The sequence below is a fragment of the Crocodylus siamensis genome, chromosome 2, assembly GCF_052110815.1.
Source record: "Crocodylus siamensis isolate JL-2025a chromosome 2, ASM5211081v1, whole genome shotgun sequence".
NCBI classification, from domain to species: domain Eukaryota; kingdom Metazoa; phylum Chordata; order Crocodylia; family Crocodylidae; genus Crocodylus; species Crocodylus siamensis.
In genome coordinates, this window is record NC_143396.1 from 32121796 (window position 1) to 32141375 (window position 19580).

Consider the following 19580-nt stretch of genomic DNA (forward strand, 5'->3'; position numbering starts at 1 on the left):
GCTATGATGAGAAGCTGCCACCGCAGTGCCACTGGGAGGTAAGTGTGCTGGCCATAGAGGGGCTAAGACTGGGGCAGCTGCCCCCAACTTTCGCAATGTGACTTGCCAGTAGGAACTCATTGCAGCAGATGGGTGGGACAGCTACTCAACACACTGCATCGCAGGCCATCCCATGCAGACCCAGCTGCCAACGGCTGCTGTGCCAGGACTGTGCAGCGCCAATAGGAAGTTGAGCAGGGGAAATGGATGTGGTGGGGCACAGGACTCTGTGTGCTGCACAGCCTAGCCTGGCCCTGGCTGTGGCAGAACAAAATAGCACACAGACCTCCCTCCTCAGGCTTGTGGCAGTGCCTGGCGGGCCAGATAGGATCAACTGGTATTTCTCCCTCCACCCTCACAGCTGACCAAAACTTAAGTGGCCCTTCAGCCCAAATAACTGCCCAACCTTGGTCTATACCAATGCTCACCAACTTCAAATTCTGAGATTATACTAAATGTTACTTGTTACTACTTCCAAATCTATGCATTTCAAAAATCAAAAAAAAAACCCAAAGCAGGCCAACAATAAACCCTCCAGCATGTCACTGGATATTTGTAAATTAAAAAAAAAAAATCTAGTTTCTCATGATCGATCGTCCACTGTTTGCAATCTCTCTGCCAGTTTTCTGTTTGACAAATGTGTGGATCCACAACAATCTGGACTTTTCTAGCAAGACTTAAATTCATCCCATTATCCCCCTATTTTTTAAATATATCTGTGTAGAACAACAAGCAACACACAGTGGTCCATCTGCTTTCAAATTAGAGATTGCAGTTTGATTTCCTGGGGCCTGGTTCATATTACAAAGTTTTGCCAATGCAGCCATGTTAGCTAGTAATGAAAAAAGATAACAAGCCCTAGATGAGATACCACATTCTCTCACATACAATGTAATCTAAATAAGACATGCCTCTTTTTGAAATGCAGAAGGAAGAGGAAAACACAAAAACCTTCCTTGAAAATACTGGTAAGTAGCATATTTTCCCTGGGAAAGTATAAGCAGCAGCAGCTTGGGTGGGGGGGGGTGAAACAGGAGTGAAACCAAAACGTTGTGGCTGCTCTATTAACTCCATAGCCACAGGTGTTGTGAGCTGAGTCAAACTGCCTGACCCCTCATGAGTTGAACTGGCTGGGCAGCCAACAGCACCTGCCAGGTCAGCTGAGGGCCCAGTCATAGCCAGCAGCTTCTGGTGAGTCAATTGAGGCCCCTGGCTCTTCATTAGGAATACAAAGAAGTTATACCCCAGGTGCCCAGACAGAGGCTTCTGCTAAGTCAACCTCTGCCAAGGAAAGAGAAGAACAGGAAGCAATATTCCCCTCCCCGCTCCCCTCCACACCAGAAGCTCCCATGTCATAGTCTGTTGTTACTGTATTTCCCTGCTTAAAACCCCAATTTCTAGCAGCTGATTTTGAGGGAAAAGGTGCATGTAAATTATGCAAGAAAATATGGCAACTATGCTAGCAAAACTCTTGGGGAGAACAGAAATGCATTAATAGAACAGGCCTTACAGCAACTTAGCTCATCTCTGCTGGGGACATGATATGCCTATACAAACAGAAAAATACCTTCTCTCAGCTTAAAACATTAACTAGGGGCACTTGTGTACACTATGAAGTCCTGCTTCTCTAGTGTATCAAGCCATGAGTAGTAGAGAAGTAGGATCTCTTCATTCCTACCTTGATGCCTTCATTTTAAAAAGCTGGCATCTTCACTTAGTTTTTCTTATGTCTTATTTAAGATCATTGTGGATCAGCCTTTATTCATTTTGCTTCTATTCTTCAGTTTATTTTCCTCCTGTAGTATCCTCAACAACCTTCCCTTAGCTTAATGCTTCCTATTTGACCCTTCTTTGACAGATTCATTTCCTCTTATTTAACTAAACCAGAAATTCTCAAACATAGCCCACAGGCCAGATACAGCCCAGATGACCATGTTATCTGGCCTGCGGAACTTGCAGCAGCACTGGGATTTCAGTACAGAACCCACTACCAAAATCCAAGGTCCAGAGATCCACAGGAGATATGTCAGTGATAGGGCAAGTAGTGGCATAAATCCCTGGACTGCTTGCCAGTGAACAAGATCTAGCCCACAAGGAACCCTACTGGCCAGATTTCTGCTTTTTAATTATTTTTCTCCCCCAGACTAAACTAAATAGTAGGGTCTTCAGCTGCAAATATTCCAGGTGTGATGGCACTAAGATTACAGTGAACTGCTGCCTTCAAACAGCTTCAATGAGATTCCATAACAAACAGTTCTTGCTTTTTTTGTGCACACAAATATCATTGTTGATCTCACTAGTATGCTAAGTCTTGAGATATTTATTCAGCTATTTGCCCCCAAACTAGTGACCTCATAAAAGATGTATATAATTATTATACCCAACCACCCATGGTGATACAAATCTAAAGGAATTTAACTTTTGCCCTGTTTACTGTGTTATGTATTTAACTGAAGTGGTTTTTTTTTCATTTTCAGAAAACTAACTAACTTTGTTTCCTCTTGCCTTATTAGACCTTATGGCCTCTAACCCATTTTTACTTTTTCCATGGCAGTCTTTAATATTATTTTCATTGTCTTTTCTCTTTCAAACCAATTTTAATCCTCTCTCAACTCTGTTGTCCACTACCAAATGACTCCTGGCTGTCATGAAAAGACATTGCATTGTTTCAACCTTCCCACTCTGATTTGTATGTTTCTACTAGCATAGGTCTTTCAGCTTTCTGACTTCTGCAATGGTAACCGCTGTTTCACTTCTAGGCATTCTTATGTCCAGATTTCAAATCCCAATGAGTATTTCCAGGACTACTTCAGTAGCTCTTTATAGCTTTCTTTGCTAATATTTGGAAAGGCCTTTTTTTTTTTTGGTCAGTTTCACTGTATTCTTTAGGGCTCCAGGCAGCAAAAGTGAAAGTTGAAAAGTCTCTGAGGAGAAATGACTCCGCACTCACAGAAGCACCAGAACTACTTGTAACAAATGCCATCAGCATTGCTCAGGTTCCACTCAGCTCATGTTTGGAAGGCTGTCTCCACAACTAATAAGGGAAACATGCTGCTTCTGCCAGCAAGGGAAGGCACTAACTCCCAGAACAACTCCATGCCCAATCACTGAGGAGTCTCCCTTTTACAGATCAGTATGATGTCATTTAAATTGGGGCAGTTTTCAACAAAGCTCTCTGCTCACTGTAGGTGTGACCATTGGGTATTTCTGGATACGGGAATATCAATCCCCCTCAGGGCCTACTTTTATGCTTAAATTAAACTACTACTAGGCTGAAAACAACACGTGGGGCACTGACCAGTATTTTCTTATTGTATTCTTGTACAAATCAAAAGGTGAGTGTTCATTTGATGTCTCACATATTATAAACCATCTGGGATATGAATGGTCTTCTGCTTTGTCCTTTTGCAATGAGATCCTAATTCATAACTAATGACTGAAGTGTTGGTATGAGGTTCACCCCAAAAGAAGTGTACAGCTATTCAAGTCAATGTGGGAAGAGAGAATGCTTTAGCAGAAATGCTCTCATTTTCTTGTGGAAGACCCAGTGCTCTTCTGCAAGAAGCCCCCTTGAATATTTGTATGGGGTTTTTTTTTTGCCAGGAGAAAGGCTTTTATCTTGATACATATGTAATGCCCATCTATAGACATTATTTGCAGGCAGAGCTTTTCTAGCAATGAGGCTTTTTGTTAAGCATATCAGCAAATGCTCTATTTTGCTAATATGTAAGCTCTGCCAAAAAAAGCTTTGGCGTGCGGTAATGGCAAGAGTTTGAACCAAAAACCTGATCAAAGCAGGGCAAAACAGACCTACTGGGATACAACAAATAATGGAGTTTTTAAAGCAGCAATGCTATTTGACAAACTCTTAAAATATCATTTTAGTCAGGTGCAATACAAGACTATGACTTTTGTCAGGAGTAAAATGCAAATACTCACTGTTCCAACACCAAAATCCCTTTAGAGCAAAAGACAGCTGCTAAGAGGCATCATAATTTAGTCTAAAGATAGAAAGCTATAGGTAGCTCTCTTCTTCAGATCTAACCTAGCCTTGCAAAATCAAATATATGATCACAGAAAAATAGGGGGCCAAAAGAGTAATATAAAAAAAAAAATTGTTGAACGTGGTAGCAACAGCCATGAGTGCAGTTTCTGGACATGTATGCTACCATTTCTTTGGTGAACACCGTAGGTCAGAAGTTTTAAACTTTTTTCAACCATTGTACACCCAGGTGGCCAGACACAGAGCAGTGTACCCCCTGGCCACCAAGTGGGGGGTGGAGGGGAGTGTTGGCACATGGCCAGACACGGAGTGGAGGGGACAGGGGGCCATGGCACGCAACCAGATGCACAGTGGCAGTAGCCACTGGCTCAAGCTTCCCCCGCCTCCCTTGTTTGGTTGGGTGGGCGGCAGCAGCATGGGATGGTGTGTGGCAGAGCTCCGTCCCTGCCCGCCTGCGCATACCCCTGGTTGACAACCCCTGCCCTAGGTTACAGAGTCTATAAAATAGAAAACATTTAGATACAAGTAGCAGGCAGCTTCTTAAAGACATTAGAGGAAAAAGCCCTAAAAAAAAAAATTGTGTCACTTTATGAAATAGCTATGAAAGGAACTCATCAGAGAATATGGCAGGTTGGCATTATTAGGCAGGCAGTTTACATACCTAAAATGTGAATTTCCATACTTTCAAGTGTCTGGATTTCATGTTTAACCTTAGCACTAATATTTCCTCTCCTTTTCCTTGTTCTAATAATTATCACTGCTAAACAATGTTAGAAGTTTTGCCATTAAACTTACTGATATATTATCAGAACACTAATTATGTTTTATGACAGATCCATAAAGAATTCGGGGAAAAAAAATCAGGTATCCATGAAAACAAAGAAGTGTTGAATAGTGGAGCAAAATAAAAAGGGAATCTTGTCTTTCACTCTGGTAGCTCTTATTAATGTCACCTCTTCATGAGGTCTCACTGCAAATATTCTACCCTACAGTTCTTAAATCTAAGGTCTAAAGGAACAGGGCCTCTACACCTGTAGTTCCAATATCTTCAGAAAAGGCAGGCAAGGAAGAAAAGAGAAGAGACTGAGTGCACAGCATCTCAGGGGGGCATTCCTCCTTCTCATCCCACACACATTTTTAAATCCTGATGAGGCAACTGCTATTCTGAATGGTGCAGTGCAAGAGTGGTCATCAAATGCATTTTCCACCTTTAAAGGAAGAAAAGGAAAGCTATCATACGAAATGTTAGTACTCTCAAGAACTCCTAAGTCAACCTTTTTCAAACTCAAACAGGTTTAAAAACCAACAAGTCTATAAAATCCACTGGGTCAAAAGTGATACCCATTAAGACTAAGTCAAACAAGAAAAGGCTTGGCAGTTGGCTCTTCCCACTGACATATCTTGGGCGACTGACAAATTAACAAGTTTTTGATACCTCTCACTCCTCTTTATGGAGGTTGTCATGAGCTACTGCTAATAAGAAAATAGAGATAACAAAGGTTTAGCAGCAAAAAAAAAAAAAGAAAAATCCCTTTCACTGAATTCCACACTTACTCTTCAGGTCCCCTGCAATTTTTCATTGGTCCATCTCTGTTTCCCAGCTCTCTCTCAGGCTACCTACAAATTACAGTGTAAACTTACCTTACTATTCTAAAAGTGCAAGTTTTTAAAATCAAAGTCTCATCAACAGACATTTGATCCTGTATGCTAGATCTTAACTAGATATAATGTGAAGAAGTAATTTTAACCTCTTTCATTTTAGATCTTTCAGATATCAAAAGTTAGACTTTCTAAACATACCACTTGACAAATCAGGAATCCTTCCACTCCCCAAACAAAATCTATATTTTGTTTAATAAAACCTCTAGAAGACAGGTGAATTCTGAGGATCATGTTCTTTTCTATGAAGATTCTTCTGAGGGATGTGGGAGAAATTTATCAAAAATTAAGTTGCAATCTTACAGGGAGGGAACAGTACAACAGCATAATTTTACAGAGCCGCTGCCATTTTATTCCTCCAAACAACTTTTAGATTAAGACAGGCTTTACTGCAAGAGCAAATTCTGGGATCAAAAATGCTATTTTTCTTCAACTTCTGCCTTTAGAAGGGAAAAATTCTGATCCATTTGTTGGTACCCTGGACTTTTAATTGAGTCACAAGATCTCAACAGCCTCCTCCCTTCTGCCAACCGTATCAATAGTATTAGGGGTGTACCAACAGAGATTTTTGGGGCTGATACAGATAGCTGATTTTTAAAGTGGCATATCGGCCAATACCAATCTGATTTCTGATACCAGCATGGCACCTTGAAGAGCAGTGTCCAGCTAGTAAGTCTGTTGTGGTAGAAGGGAAAGGGGGAGGGGAGGGGCAGATTGAGACCTCCCACGTTGAGGGAGGGAGTGAAGCTGGGGCTGGGCCAGAGGCTGGGGAAAGCAGTGCCTAGTTACGGTTGGGCAGGCACAGGATGGAGCCCTGGCTCATCTGGGGGGCATGGGGCAAAGGGGGAAGGGGAGAGTAGGGCAGGTGGCTTCCACTACTGCGTTGCTCGTCTGGAAGCTGCTCATCCAGGAGGGTGGGAGGAAGGGTCATGTCCATGGATCTACGCCAGGCCAGGGCTCTGCCAAAGGTGGGCAGCCATGACACTGAGGGGGCTACAACAAATTTTAGGGTGGCTGCAGCCCACCCCCATAGCCCCACCCCAAGCGCAGCCCCAGCCCTGCCCCGATCCAGAAGCACCCCACCCCACCATGCCCTCCTGGATAAGCGGTGCACAGCAGCAGGAACCACCTCCCTGCTCCCCCCCCCCGGCAACAAGTCATGGCTCCGTCCTACACCTACTCTGCCCCAGCTGGGCAATACTTGTCCCAGCCGGGCAATACTTGTCCCAGCCCATCCCAGGCCCAGCCCCACTCACCGAGAGGGACCTTGATCTGCCCCCTCAAACCCCTTCTCTTCCCCTCTCCCCTTCCACCACGATAGGAAGCTGCTCCTGCTGCTCATCCGGGAGGGTTGGAGGGCAGGGCTCCCTGTACCACCTGGACACTGCTGTTCAAGCTGATGGGCTGTGCTCCTCGCTGCCTATATGTTGCGCTGTGGCTGCGCATTCACAGGCCATTTATCAGCCAAATTAAAAAGCCATATCAGGCCGATTTCCAATGGAAATAAGTTTCTTTATATCAGTACCAAGCCAATATCACATCTATGTATGGGTACGCCTCTAAAAAAAAAACATGCAATCATCCACTGCTGCTTGAACCATAAAAGAAAAGCAAAATATACATTTTTTTCTGAATCTGCAACCAAGCTATCACTGATTGCAACTGATTTATAGAAAAACCTTTTCCTTTAAAAAAAAGGAAAATGGAAGAATTAAATGGCTTTAACATTATGGTCACAGACAAAGTATAAACCAATATAGACAACTTAAAGAAAAATACCTTTTCCAATTCTCTTGGTATTCGCATACACGTATATACTCTCTCTCTCCGTTCTGTGTACTTTGCTTCATTATGTTCAAGGAAGTAACCTCTTGTTAGCTCACCACTGATGAACCTCAGCAACGACAGATCTGCATAGAGAAAAATAGATACAAACAAGTCAAATCTATACTGAACGCATATCAAACATGAGCTCCAAATACGAAACTTAACTGTGCTTTCACTTTTTTATTACAAAAAAGGTCTTCATGTAGAAAAGAAAGCTACCTATAACCTCCAATCTGGGCCACTAGAATCATATTGACAAAACAGTCTCAGCAGCAACGCAGCTTCAGTTAGCAGAACTGGACTTTTGCTACTGTAGCTTATTCACCACGGCTCTATTAAGTGAAATAAGTTATACCAGCGCAGCTCACATTGTCAACGATCTTTTCTCTTCACATCCTAACACAGCTACGCTGAATAAAGTTTGTAAATTGGACTCAGCCTCATTATAAGAAAATTCTAAAATATATTTAGCTTTGAGGGATTTGAAACATCCTGCTTAAGGGGTTCTTTCAACTCCAGCTAGCTAGTGCATCTTTGGGCTGCAAGCCTGAACCCAGGCACTGCTTTCATTCAAGGTAACTCATCAATCCTGTGCTGTGGACATAGGCTAAGCTACCTAAGTGTCGGCAGTCCTTCAATACTTTCACATAATTCCCCCAATCTGCCCAAAGGAACACACAAGTTCTCCAGTAAATCACTGGGAAAGAATTAGAGCAGCTCAGCTCAGGTAATAGTCATTCAAAACAATTTTGCAATGTGGCTATTCCTGGGGAGAGAACCAAATATCTTGATTTATCAATTTGTGGAGCAATCACCACCAGTATTAAAAAAAAGTCAAACAAACCACAAACCCTTTGTGAAATATTCATAATTTCTCCAAGGAAAAGGAACAGTTTCTTCAGTGAGTAACAGAAACCCAGTTGGTTAATTTTTAAGAGTCAGTCCATTTAGACAAAATTTTCCTTTCTACGTGGACTTAAGAGTTTTTAATCTTCACAGACAGATGCTCATGTTTGTTAATCTACACTAAAAGAAGTCAATGTAAAAGTGCATCACAACCCCCCCCAACCAAAACAAAAAACTAGGCAACTCAGGCTATTTTAAGCAACAGCTTTCTGAATTAGCTTATACATGCTAATTGCTTTTATAATAAAAATACATATCACTATCATACTGTCATTTTTTAACATTTATAACTAGCAATTTCCCCCATAATTTAACTGCAAACATTTTATCTTGTAAATTAAACTTTGGTCAAATCTTAGGTTATTTCTTTCAAATAATTCCCAGAAGAATTTAATTTAGCTTTTATTATGTTTTTAAAATACTAACTTTCAAAAGGACTAACTGGATTAGGAAATGGATGATGAACTGACACTTGTCCCTACTTCATGCATAATTCAACTCTAAACTCAGTGATGTCCATTCAGGCTGCTAAAAAAATGCAACCTCCCCCAGAAGTAAGACGTTTTGAACAATTTATTAAAACAACAAAATCAATTTACACAGAGTACACTTAACAGTCAAGTACCTATATGTTAAAAACCACTAAACAGAAAAGGGGAAAAAACATGTTGAGAGTGCAGAAAACAACTCATCACCACTGCTCTTGACAGAACAATTTATGCATAATTCCAGAGTGGCAAGCTGCTCATCTCCCTGAACCCAAAAACACCCCCCCACCCAACACCCTTTTTTCATAATGCGCCAAGAGTGAATCAATTCAAACTTAAAAAGTAGAAAAAGTATTTCACTTTCTGACTTCCACGAAGCATCTTTGTCCAAACTGTCTTGCTTACATTATAAAGGAAAATATATATTCATTTAGTGACTTCTTCTGTACTCAGCACAATGTAAGAAGCAACTCTAAAAGTCCTCTTAGCTGTTAAACTTTCAGCTAAGGGAATGTTGACAACTGAGGTTTTTAGCCTTTGTTCTTTACAAAAAAAGAATAAAAGACTATGAATCTGTTGGTTCTTACCCTTTTCAATTCATACGTCAAGTTATCAAAATTAATGTTAAGAAAATGAAGTTCATCTTACAGAATAATGTATCCAGTATGGAAACTATAGGATTTATTATTTAATTATTATTCAACTTTGAGGACAACAGTGTGCATCTTAAAACACTTTGCTTTCCTTTCACTGTAAGTCAATTCATAATATTGTAATCAAGGTAATTCATTAGCATTATAGGATTTAAATCTTAATGCAGTTTCATCAATATCACAAAGTACAATCAATGGCACTGTAAATTTTATGATATAATGCATTTATCTGGAATGCAGGAGAATCAGAGGCTGACATTTGGTTAACGGAGGGAGACCACAGGTAGATTGTGATACACAGTTATATTTCTGGGAGCTTAACACACGTTTTTCTCCTGGTCAAGAAAATTATCTAATTTTCTACTTCTGATAAGTTTGTTGCTTGGTATCAGAAGCTTTCTAGTCAAAGTGTTTCTTTCCTTTCAAGGAAAGAAAAACAGACTGAAAAAAGGAAGTTAAACAGTTCATAACACAAGACAGAGGAAACCAAAAACCCAGCCTGATCTGAATTGCCATACAGTTAGCTTGGAAAATAGTTACTTTGTGGCAAGATTTAATTAGCTTATGTGAAAGCTACAATCTAATTCCCCAACACTGCTTTATAACATCCACCAGCCACAGGCAACCTTTATAAAACAGTGATTCTCACCCAGGTTGCCCTGGTACCCTACAGTGCTTTGAGATCCTTTTAAGGGCGCGTGGGGTGCTGCACAGTATTATCACCGTTAGTTGTGTGAACTCCGTGATTTACAAGATAAACCCAGGGATTTCAAACAGGAATCCATAAAGTCAAAAACATTTTGACAAGCTGCAACAAAAGACTCTCTGTGATTTTTCCACCACGAGAAACTAGCAAGAGCTAAGAGCTGACATTTTCTCAAGCCTAAAAAGCTTGAGACCCACAGTCCTGAGACTGTGATGCTCAAGCAGGGGGAAGGTGACACCCTGGGGTGCCTAGAGATCCTTCCACAGGAGCTGCAGGGTGCCAAGCAGCATTACTACTGTGCCAACCCTGTTCGCAAGACAGACTTGGAGATTTTGGCCAGGACTCCAGAAAGTTAAGACCGCTTTGTCCTGCTGTGGCCTCTCAGAGCAGGAGAACGGCTGTTACTTTGCTACAGTCAAAAAACAAGCAAGCGCTGAGAGCAGTCCTGTACCTAGACTGTCTCCTCTTGAAGATTTCCAGGGTAGGTGATTGCACCACCTCTGGAGGGAGCTTATTCCACAGCCTGGGCACGCTAACTGTGAAGAAGTTTTTCCTAGTATTAAACTTGAAACAGTCTTCCAAGAGTTTGTGGCCATTACTCCTGGTTTTCCCCAAGGGCGCCCTGGTGAACAGTTGTTCACCGAGCCTTTGACATACTCCCCAAGCGAGGCTGAACTGTCACCTTGCTGGGGCCAACTCAGCCAACTTCCCTGCCTAGTGCAGGGGGCTGGACACGATGATCTTGCAGCCCCTGACATAAACGTTCACCCGGGGCCACCAGGATTCGTAGATCATCAGCCCCCACCCCTCTCTGCCAGAGTAATGACGATAATAATAATCAAAACATTACCATTTTCAGACCCCCTTTCTGTCCACCCAGGTGGCCACCTATACCCGTGTCTGGCTCTGGTTGAGAGGCAGCCCCGAAGGGGCCCCCAGCTAGAGGCGGCCTCCAGCCCATTGCACAACAGCCCGCGGGAGCCGCGCGACTCCCGCCCGTCCCCGACGCGGGGCCAAACCGAGGACAGGAGCGAAAACCGCCTCGGGGCCGAAGTTTCCAGGGAGGGGAGGAGGGGGGAAGGGAGCGCAGCCCCGGCCCGGCGCTCACCCGAGAGACTCTGCTTCTTCCTCCGGCCGCGGTCGCTCTCGTAGAAGCCCAGCGTCTCGGTGCGCTGCGGCGGCGGCAGTTGGCCGGGCTCGGCAGGCGGCGGCCGCGTCTCGCCGCTCGCCCAGCTGCCCTTCGCCTCCCCCCAGCCTACGCCGAGCGGCGCTGGCTGCTCCTGGGCGCCTCCGCGCCTGCCATCCCCACCACTGCCCGGAGCTCCGGCGGCGGCGTCCGCAACACCCGCCATGTTCGCCGCCCGCAGCGCCACAGACGCGCTCAACACCGCAGGCCCCGCCCCCGCCTCGCGTCATCACCCCGCGGGCCCCGCCCCCGCCTCGCGTCATCGCCGCGCGACCCATGACGCTTGCCTCCTCCTGGGGACCCGCTGGGCGTCATCTTGGCAGAGGCGGGGCGGGGTTGAGCCTGGGTATGGCGCAGGGCTCAGCCCGTCCTGGCTGCGAGCGAGGCTGTACAGCCACTGCCTCGAGGCTACAAGGCAGGGACAGAGAAGAAACAGCGCCTGTGCCCTAACTCGGGCCCGTGTCACACGTTACATGTACAATGCTACTGACTGCTGAATCGTGCCATAAGTTTAGACCAGGTTGGGGAAAGTAATGATCAGGTCGCAGAAAGGTCCATCCGGCTTGAAAAGGAGGCAGCCAAAGTTGAAAATATGCAACGGCTTCAGAGCTGGTTTCTCTCCATCTTAAATTTGGAGGCACAGCAGGGCATCGTGTCACACCGTGTCCTACGGCAGCCAGAGGCTGGGCAGTGTTGCAGTGCCAAGGGCAAAGGATTGAAGGGAACCAGCTATACCCTGCTCAATCAAATGGCCTGACCATGGGAGAAGGCTTTGAAGAGTCGATCATTAACTATAAAGCCAACAGTGGCGAACCCAAAATACAGCCTGCCTTGCACGAGTGTGTCAAGTCTCCAGGCAGCGACTAGCTCTTACTCTGGGCTTGTGTAGTGAGCCATCTAGCCCTACCCAAGCTTCTGCAATGAGGACAAGTGGCTCCATTCACATGCATGCCCTGCGTGCAACCAGGAAGAGATTTAAAACCCCAAGAATGAGATTTTATTTAATATTTCATTCATCTCTTTTCATTTCTTTAACATTTTATTTAAAAGTTGTGGTTGGTGAACTGTTATTTATCTGTATTGTGGTACCACCTAAAGGCCTTCATCAAGAATCAGAGTCCCACGGTGTACCCCCCCCACACACACGTGCAACAAGAAATGTTCCGAGCCCCATGCTGCTATTTTAAAGTAGAAAAGCAGGTACAATCATGGTGATATACTCTTCCCCAATTAGAGTGAGACAGTTACTTGGAAATTCTGGCCATCAGGAATCCATGGAGAAGTTAAAACTAAAAGACAACTTGGACATTTTTCTGAGACATCGCCATTTGCGTGTTCATCTCTGATGGCGTGTAATGTACAGTCTTTCAGGACTCCTAACGCATACCAGGATTTTGCAAAACTGCTACAGAAAAAAATTGAGTCTTGAGGAATAGCTTTTGTTTAAAGTTTAATTTAGGGAAGTAGATTTAGCACTTGCAAAAGTGCCATGGGATCTATAATGACAAGAACTTGCTGTGATCCTCTTGTTCGTTTTCATCTACTATAGCGAAAAGGAGGCACCCCTGGCACAAGGGTGCTACCTAACGCTGCTGGGTTTTCTGTCTTAGCTGACTCAAATGCTATCTAATGAATCATCTCCACCAGTGCAGGTGGCACATAAATTCCCTAAGGTCTGACTAAACCGAACCTGCTTATTTATGAGACCTGACAGTTTTCCTGTTTGAAGTCATATGACTACAGTCATAATAGCAATATAATATAACTTGACAACTCTTTCACACTTCTGCGTGCCTGAGGCATATTGAGTAGTTATCCTCATTTTACTGCCCACAACAGTGCATCTTTTCCCTAGAGTTTGCAACTAATGTCAAGACAGTACTTGGTTGCTTAACTTGCCCCCTTGCATATGCAAAGAGTTTTGTGTTTGATACTTGAGATTATTAAGACCAATGGGTTACAACTAGAATTTCAACCCTACTAACTGTATTGAAACCAACTTCAGTGTTCAGAGCCCTTTGATGAAAAAAATTTAGATTTAAGTATTCTGAAGAGAAAAAAAATATCTGCTCAGAAGTTCCATTAGTGTTTATGGATGATGCCAAAGGAAATTATACCAGAATTATTATCTTGTTACATAACCCTTGTTGGAAGCTATTTGCTCTTTAAGCTATCTGCTACTGCTTCTTGCTACATCCTGCAGCTTATCTGGACTGAACAGGACTGCTGAATGCCACTGACCAGAAGAGTCAGAGTTCAATGTGAAACAGTTACCCAGTATCATGATTGTCTAATGATATTTTTGTTGTGGCATTAGGTCAACATGCTGCTGCTGCTATGCTTCCCCGACTGTGCCAAGATGTTAAAGTAAAATAAGCTGTTGCCTCAGTTCCTAAATAACATACGGAATAATTTCCCTCCTCTCTATTGCTGTTCACAGCAGGAAGCAAAGTGGAGCAATGCCTTTTCTATAAGATAAGGAGAAGGAATGGAGTACTGGGAGTTCCCACAGCAGTTTGAAATGACAATTTTCTCTTCATGCTATATAAGAACCTTGCTGGAACAATGGTATGATTCAATAGAGCTAGAATTTCAGTTTATTTCTTTCCTACGGACAAATGACAATGATGGAAAGGAGAAAAAAACAGAGATATGGATTATCTGTATAAATAATGAAACTGTTAGGATGCCCATGGTGTGAATCCAGACCTGGGAATGAAGGCCAATGCACATAATCACTTGGAAGAGTAGACTATTATCTGTATTCAACAATAAAATTCTTGTAGAAATACTGGAAATGTTCTGTCAGTAAAAGAAGCCTAGATAGTCTGTCAAGGACAATGAACTCACAATAATCTAAACCAATCGATTCTGTTCAAAGCTGGAGAAAAACAAAATTGGAACAGGAAACAATTCATACAATGATAACTCAGAAATTGGAAAAATAGTTATGGACAGAAATGCTAAAGGTAAAATGAGAGAGGAAAATCTAGGGACAAGCATGGAAAAAAATTGCAGTAAAAGCCAGTGAAATTAGAGGATGCGTTAACTTAACAACAAATTCACAGATGTTGAAAATGAGACAATGATGATGTGATAAACATTAAGTAAACAAAACAGATTGTATGTGAGAAAACATCTGGCACCTGTCCTTCATAACACGTTTTTGCTCTTCAGGCTTGAATTTTTATGGTCAATGCAACATTGTTCAGAAAGCTTAGGTACTGAAAATATCTAAGTTTAACTGTTTAGTTAACTGGGTCTTCTGTGAATTAATTAAAAATGCAAGTCTCTGATTTTGTTTTGTATCATTTTCTTTCTCTAATATAACACATTATAACTGCATGCTATTTTGAGGAATCAAAGGACGTAATGTCAATAAAGTCATGAGCAGGTGAGTGCAGTGGTGCTGAATTTTTGCCACAGGCAAGATCTCTTCAAGGCCTTTTATAATACAAACAGAACATTCTTTTACATTGGTATGGTGACTTTTTAGCTCTTCCATCTATTTAGTTCATGTAGGCGCATTCTCATTTTTCCACTGAAGCAATGCATCTCTTAGCAACAACAAAAAAGATATTAGCAAACAATCTTTCCAAGGCACAGCTGTCGTATATTTGTAAAATACAAAAGGCTTGGATGGAAAGCAAAATCTAACTCTGTTTCAGTCAATACTGTTTAGTAGTTTGAGTTAAAAATATCCTCATACAGCCACAAGGAAAAAATCATAAAGAGCTTTTTTCCATCATCTTCTATCTCTGACATTTGAGTGGTGTATCAATTTTATATGCCATAATCTTTGCATTTTAAAAACCTTCCAAAAAATCGCCAATGCAGAAATTAACCAGCATTTTATCCATTGTTCTAATTAAGCTTTTTTCACTAAATAGTTCAAAGTGATAGTATAAAATTTAAGTAGATTCCATACCATTGTTTACAATAAATTTTGCTAATTTGTAGGCTCAGAAAAAATTAAGATAACTCTTAGGTATAGATACATGGGTATTACATAGTATAAGTTCATCTCAGAATAGCATCACTATAAACAGTATTAGTACAATTCTACAATAACTGAAAGTCAGATTTGATGTCTGGCTGGTGTGTCTCCATTATTTATTGTATTTTAATGCTGTATTATAAAGCACAATAGCTGTCCCACAATTAAATTTAATGCCAGCTTCTACTACAAGCCTGACTTCCACACCTACCACCTTTGACAACCTTACAAAAAAAAAATCTTGTGAGATGTTGGCATGTCACATCTTATTTGGACATAGAGCATAGACATTGGAGGTGTGGGGAAACAGAAATGAAGACTTTAGAATTGCAGGTTTCTTAAATAATAACTTGTCAGAAACTGTTCTTAAAAACAAAATTCCAAACTTCTTGTTGTTTGGTCTTCCAGTACTTCTGCACTGGGGGGGAATTGAGGAGAGTAAGGGAAAGGTATAAAAATTACTTAAAGGAAATTATAACAGGATGTACAAGCTCCATGATAAGATGAGTAAAAAGAAGATGGCTATGGCTTATTAGAACAGACATATAAAGAAGAAGAAGTTTTGTTTTGTTTTAAATTATAGAATGATGGATGTCTCCCTCCCCTAGCTGAAGCAAGCAACCTTCACTGTTTCTTTGTAGATTTTTTTAAAATTAGTTTGAACCCTCGTCCTGATTCTCATAATATTGCTGTGGTAAGAGAAATGCTCAGTGGTCTGTGAGACAAAACTCAACGGCAGTGGTTATTTTTGAGGCTTACTACTCTGAACTCAGCTAGTAACTCTTGTCTAAAAAGGAGCTTTAAACAGCCTTAAGGAACTTTACACATAATTTTAAATTCCATAGAAAAATAAAAAATATATAAAACTGTGGTCCAAATCTTAAGAGCTTAGCAAGAGTCAAATACCACTTCAAAGAGCCATACTTTTTAAACATATGTTTTGTACACAGCCAGGTATATATTCCCCCACACTTGGCATACTATTAAGAAATCTAAAAACTTCTCAGTCCAGCACATCCGATAACTCTTTCCCAATCTGAAATCCTGAATTTACCTAATAAATTACAACTTCCTATCTCTCTCTCTAATCCAGACCTTTCCCCGTTTGAATACCCTAAGGTGCTCTGTTTCTTAATGCAAGGATTTCTTTTTTAGCTCTGCTATCAAAATCCCATGACCCTTTAAAAAAATCCCTACGCTTACTGGGTCAGACACCTGAAGAATGAAACTGTGTTACTTAAAGTGTCCCCTCTGCAAGAAATACCAAGCTTTCATGTGCCTCAGCCTAGATTTGCTGAGAACACTCAAGTCAATTTCTAGATTATCAAACTAGAGCTAGTCAGTCATAGTCTGTGGCTAGAGACAGACATTACACATAAACCAGTTCAAGTGATTAGAAACTTGTTTAAACCTGTAACAGAACTGGAGGAGCACCAATACAGTGGTCTGATATTGTACTGGCACCAATATAAAAAAAATGAAATGCCTGTGTGTAGGTACAGCTGCAGCTACAGTGCAGCACGTAAGCAGTGAGGAGCCCAATCCAGCAGCTTGAAGAGTAGCGTCCAGCTGGTAAATCTGTTGTAGGGGAAGGGAAAGGGCATGGGGGACAGATCAAGGCCCTTGCAGTGTGGGAGTGAGTGGGGCTGGGGCAGGTACTGCTCAGCTGGGGCAGGGTGGAGTGCAAGACAGAGCCATGGGTCGTCCAGGGAGCGCAGCAATGCGGGTGCAGCTTCCACAGCTGCACACACCCTGGGAGGGCATGGTGGGGGTGCTCCCAGATCTGTGCTAGGCATGGGCAGGGTGGGCTGCTGCTATGGGCTGGGACTGGGGCTGCATCGGGTCCTTGCCGGCACATGGTGGGGGGATGGGGTTGGGCCAGGGCTGCACTCGCAGTGGGCAGTGGTGGTGCTGGGAGGGGGTTAATGTGGGGGCTGTGGTGAATTTTAACCCCCTCCCAGCACCACTGCTGCCCACCCTGAGCACAGCACAGACCCCCTGCCGGGAAGAACCAGCCTGTCCCACACCCCCTGGACAAGCCATGGCTCCATCCCATACCCTGCCCCAGCCCCACTCCTTCACCACCGGGGCCTTGATCTGCCCACCCATTCCCCTTCCCTCCCCCCTCCTCTTCCACCACAACAGACATTGGTATCGGCCTCTAAAACCTCTGTTGGTGCACCCCTAAATAGAACATAAGTTCAGTGCACATAAACCAGTTTCAAAATTGCCAAAACCAATTTAAGATAAACCTGGTTAAGTGTAGTATTAGACTTAACTGATTGAGCTCAAAATGGTTTATGCAACTTCTGTTCCAGACACCTTCCTGGTTTAAGTTAGACCAGAGTTACACAAGCGAGCCAGCTCTGGGCTAACCAGAGCAGGGACAGAGGCTGGCCCCGGAAGGGAAGAAGTTCATTTCAGTTGAACAAAGCATTCTCAGCACCTCTGAAAACCAGCCTTAGATGTCTCAAATTGGACACTGAAAGCCTGACACCCTACACATTGTGGGCGTTTCAAAATATTGATCTGACTTGCCTAAATTGAATTAGTGGCTTCCATTGGCGGCCTCTTGACCTTCATTTCTATGCTCTCCCTGAGGAAATGTGCATCTTCTAAAATGCTAATGAAAGACTTGAGCCGGCAAATTTGTATATGAGCTCAAGGTGTTAATGTTTGCAGAATCAGATCCTAGGTTAGAACCTACAATTATGAAGCAAGAATCTTGAAAGCCCAATCATTGTTTTAAGCATGGTAATGCCAACCCATGGCTTAAGGGTAGTTGCATCTTTTTTTTATTTCCTTACCATTTTCTTTTTCATGACATCTTTTGTATGTTTATGGATGTTACTGTGATTCTTAATATTGGCACATGAGGAATGAATGCTGTTCATATTACCCAGAGCTGACAGTTCCATGGACAGAGAAGATTATATGCTATAAATACAATGGGTTCTCTCTCACATGCAAAGGGGAAATGATTTATATTTCTATAACATTTCTGTCAACCTCTACATGCCAGGGAGTCAAGGGGGCTTTTGCCATTGGGCAAAAATCACTTAAGAACAAAAATGGTAGTACATTCTCAACCAGTCTATATACTGAACCTCAAAATATTTTACAAAACAAACACAAAATCTACCTTTTCTTACACTCCAACATAAATTCTATTTCCAGAAACTTTAAAGCCCCTACAGTCCTACAACTTCAACAAAGAACCATAATAGAACCAAAGGGAGAACATGAAATAAATATTTTAACATATACAGTTACAATAATGATGTAGATATAAGCACTGTGAAGTTGGAGTGTGCATATCATAAACCATTGGGTGTTATTGGGCACTGACCTATAATTTATTAAATTCTTGCAAAGAAGGAAAAAAATCATGATACACTTCCTGTATTGGATACTGATCTAATGTTTTTGACTCTCACCAATTTTGGATCAGCACCTGTGTAAATCTAGAGGCTAAAGGTAATTCTATTCATAGAACATACATTATAAATTATTCTTACTAACATGAACATCAATGCTGTTATGAATATTCATGCATAAAATGAATCTCAAAAATCCAGAGACAGATCAGTTCAAAATAAGTCCCCAGTTCAGGAAGCATTCCTTTCAGAAGAAGGCTTTAGAATGTCTGTAAACTTACCCCCAGCTGAAATTATTTCCCAAATCTGAGCATAAATTACACATTTTGAAAAAATCCTAAGCACTGAGCATCTCTGACTAAAATAAATTTAGAAGATTGAGAGGCCTAACTTTAGATTCATATTTTTGAAAATCTTAGCTTAATTGTGTAATCATAGCCACACAGAATATTTAAACACTTACATAGGAAGAGGCAAAACTTACGCTGATATGTATCAAGGAACCGGCAATTAAGAAATTTTGGGATTGGTCCTTAGCAGGTTAATCAACATCATTTCATTGCATTTAATGAATTGATGCCAATTTTCATCAAATAAGGCTCTAGCTAAGCCGTTTCGGAATTACAGGAAACCCTCACTATTCACGGGTTCGGCATTCACGGTTTCAAATATTCGCAAATACCAAACCCGCTTCTTAAATACACTTAAAGGAGCTCCTCAAGAGCTCTGCACTTGCTGC

General features: G+C 42.1%; 1 protein-coding gene across 4 annotated transcripts in view; it reads right to left on the bottom strand.

Moving 5' to 3' along the window:
- The window catches only part of TAPT1 (transmembrane anterior posterior transformation 1), an 89555-nt gene extending 77874 nt beyond the window's left edge, over positions 1-11681 (bottom strand). For all 4 annotated transcript variants that reach the window (XM_090035635.1, XM_090035637.1, XM_090035634.1 and 1 more), the window contains exons 1-2: positions 11390-11681; positions 7481-7611 (exon numbers count right to left, since the gene is read on the bottom strand). In XM_090035635.1, the coding sequence (XP_089891761.1) occupies positions 7481-7611; positions 11390-11633 (375 nt within the window). In that variant the 5' untranslated portion in view covers positions 11634-11681. The remainder of the gene's footprint in view (positions 1-7480; positions 7612-11389) is intronic.
- Between the last annotated feature and the right edge of the window lie 7899 nt (positions 11682-19580).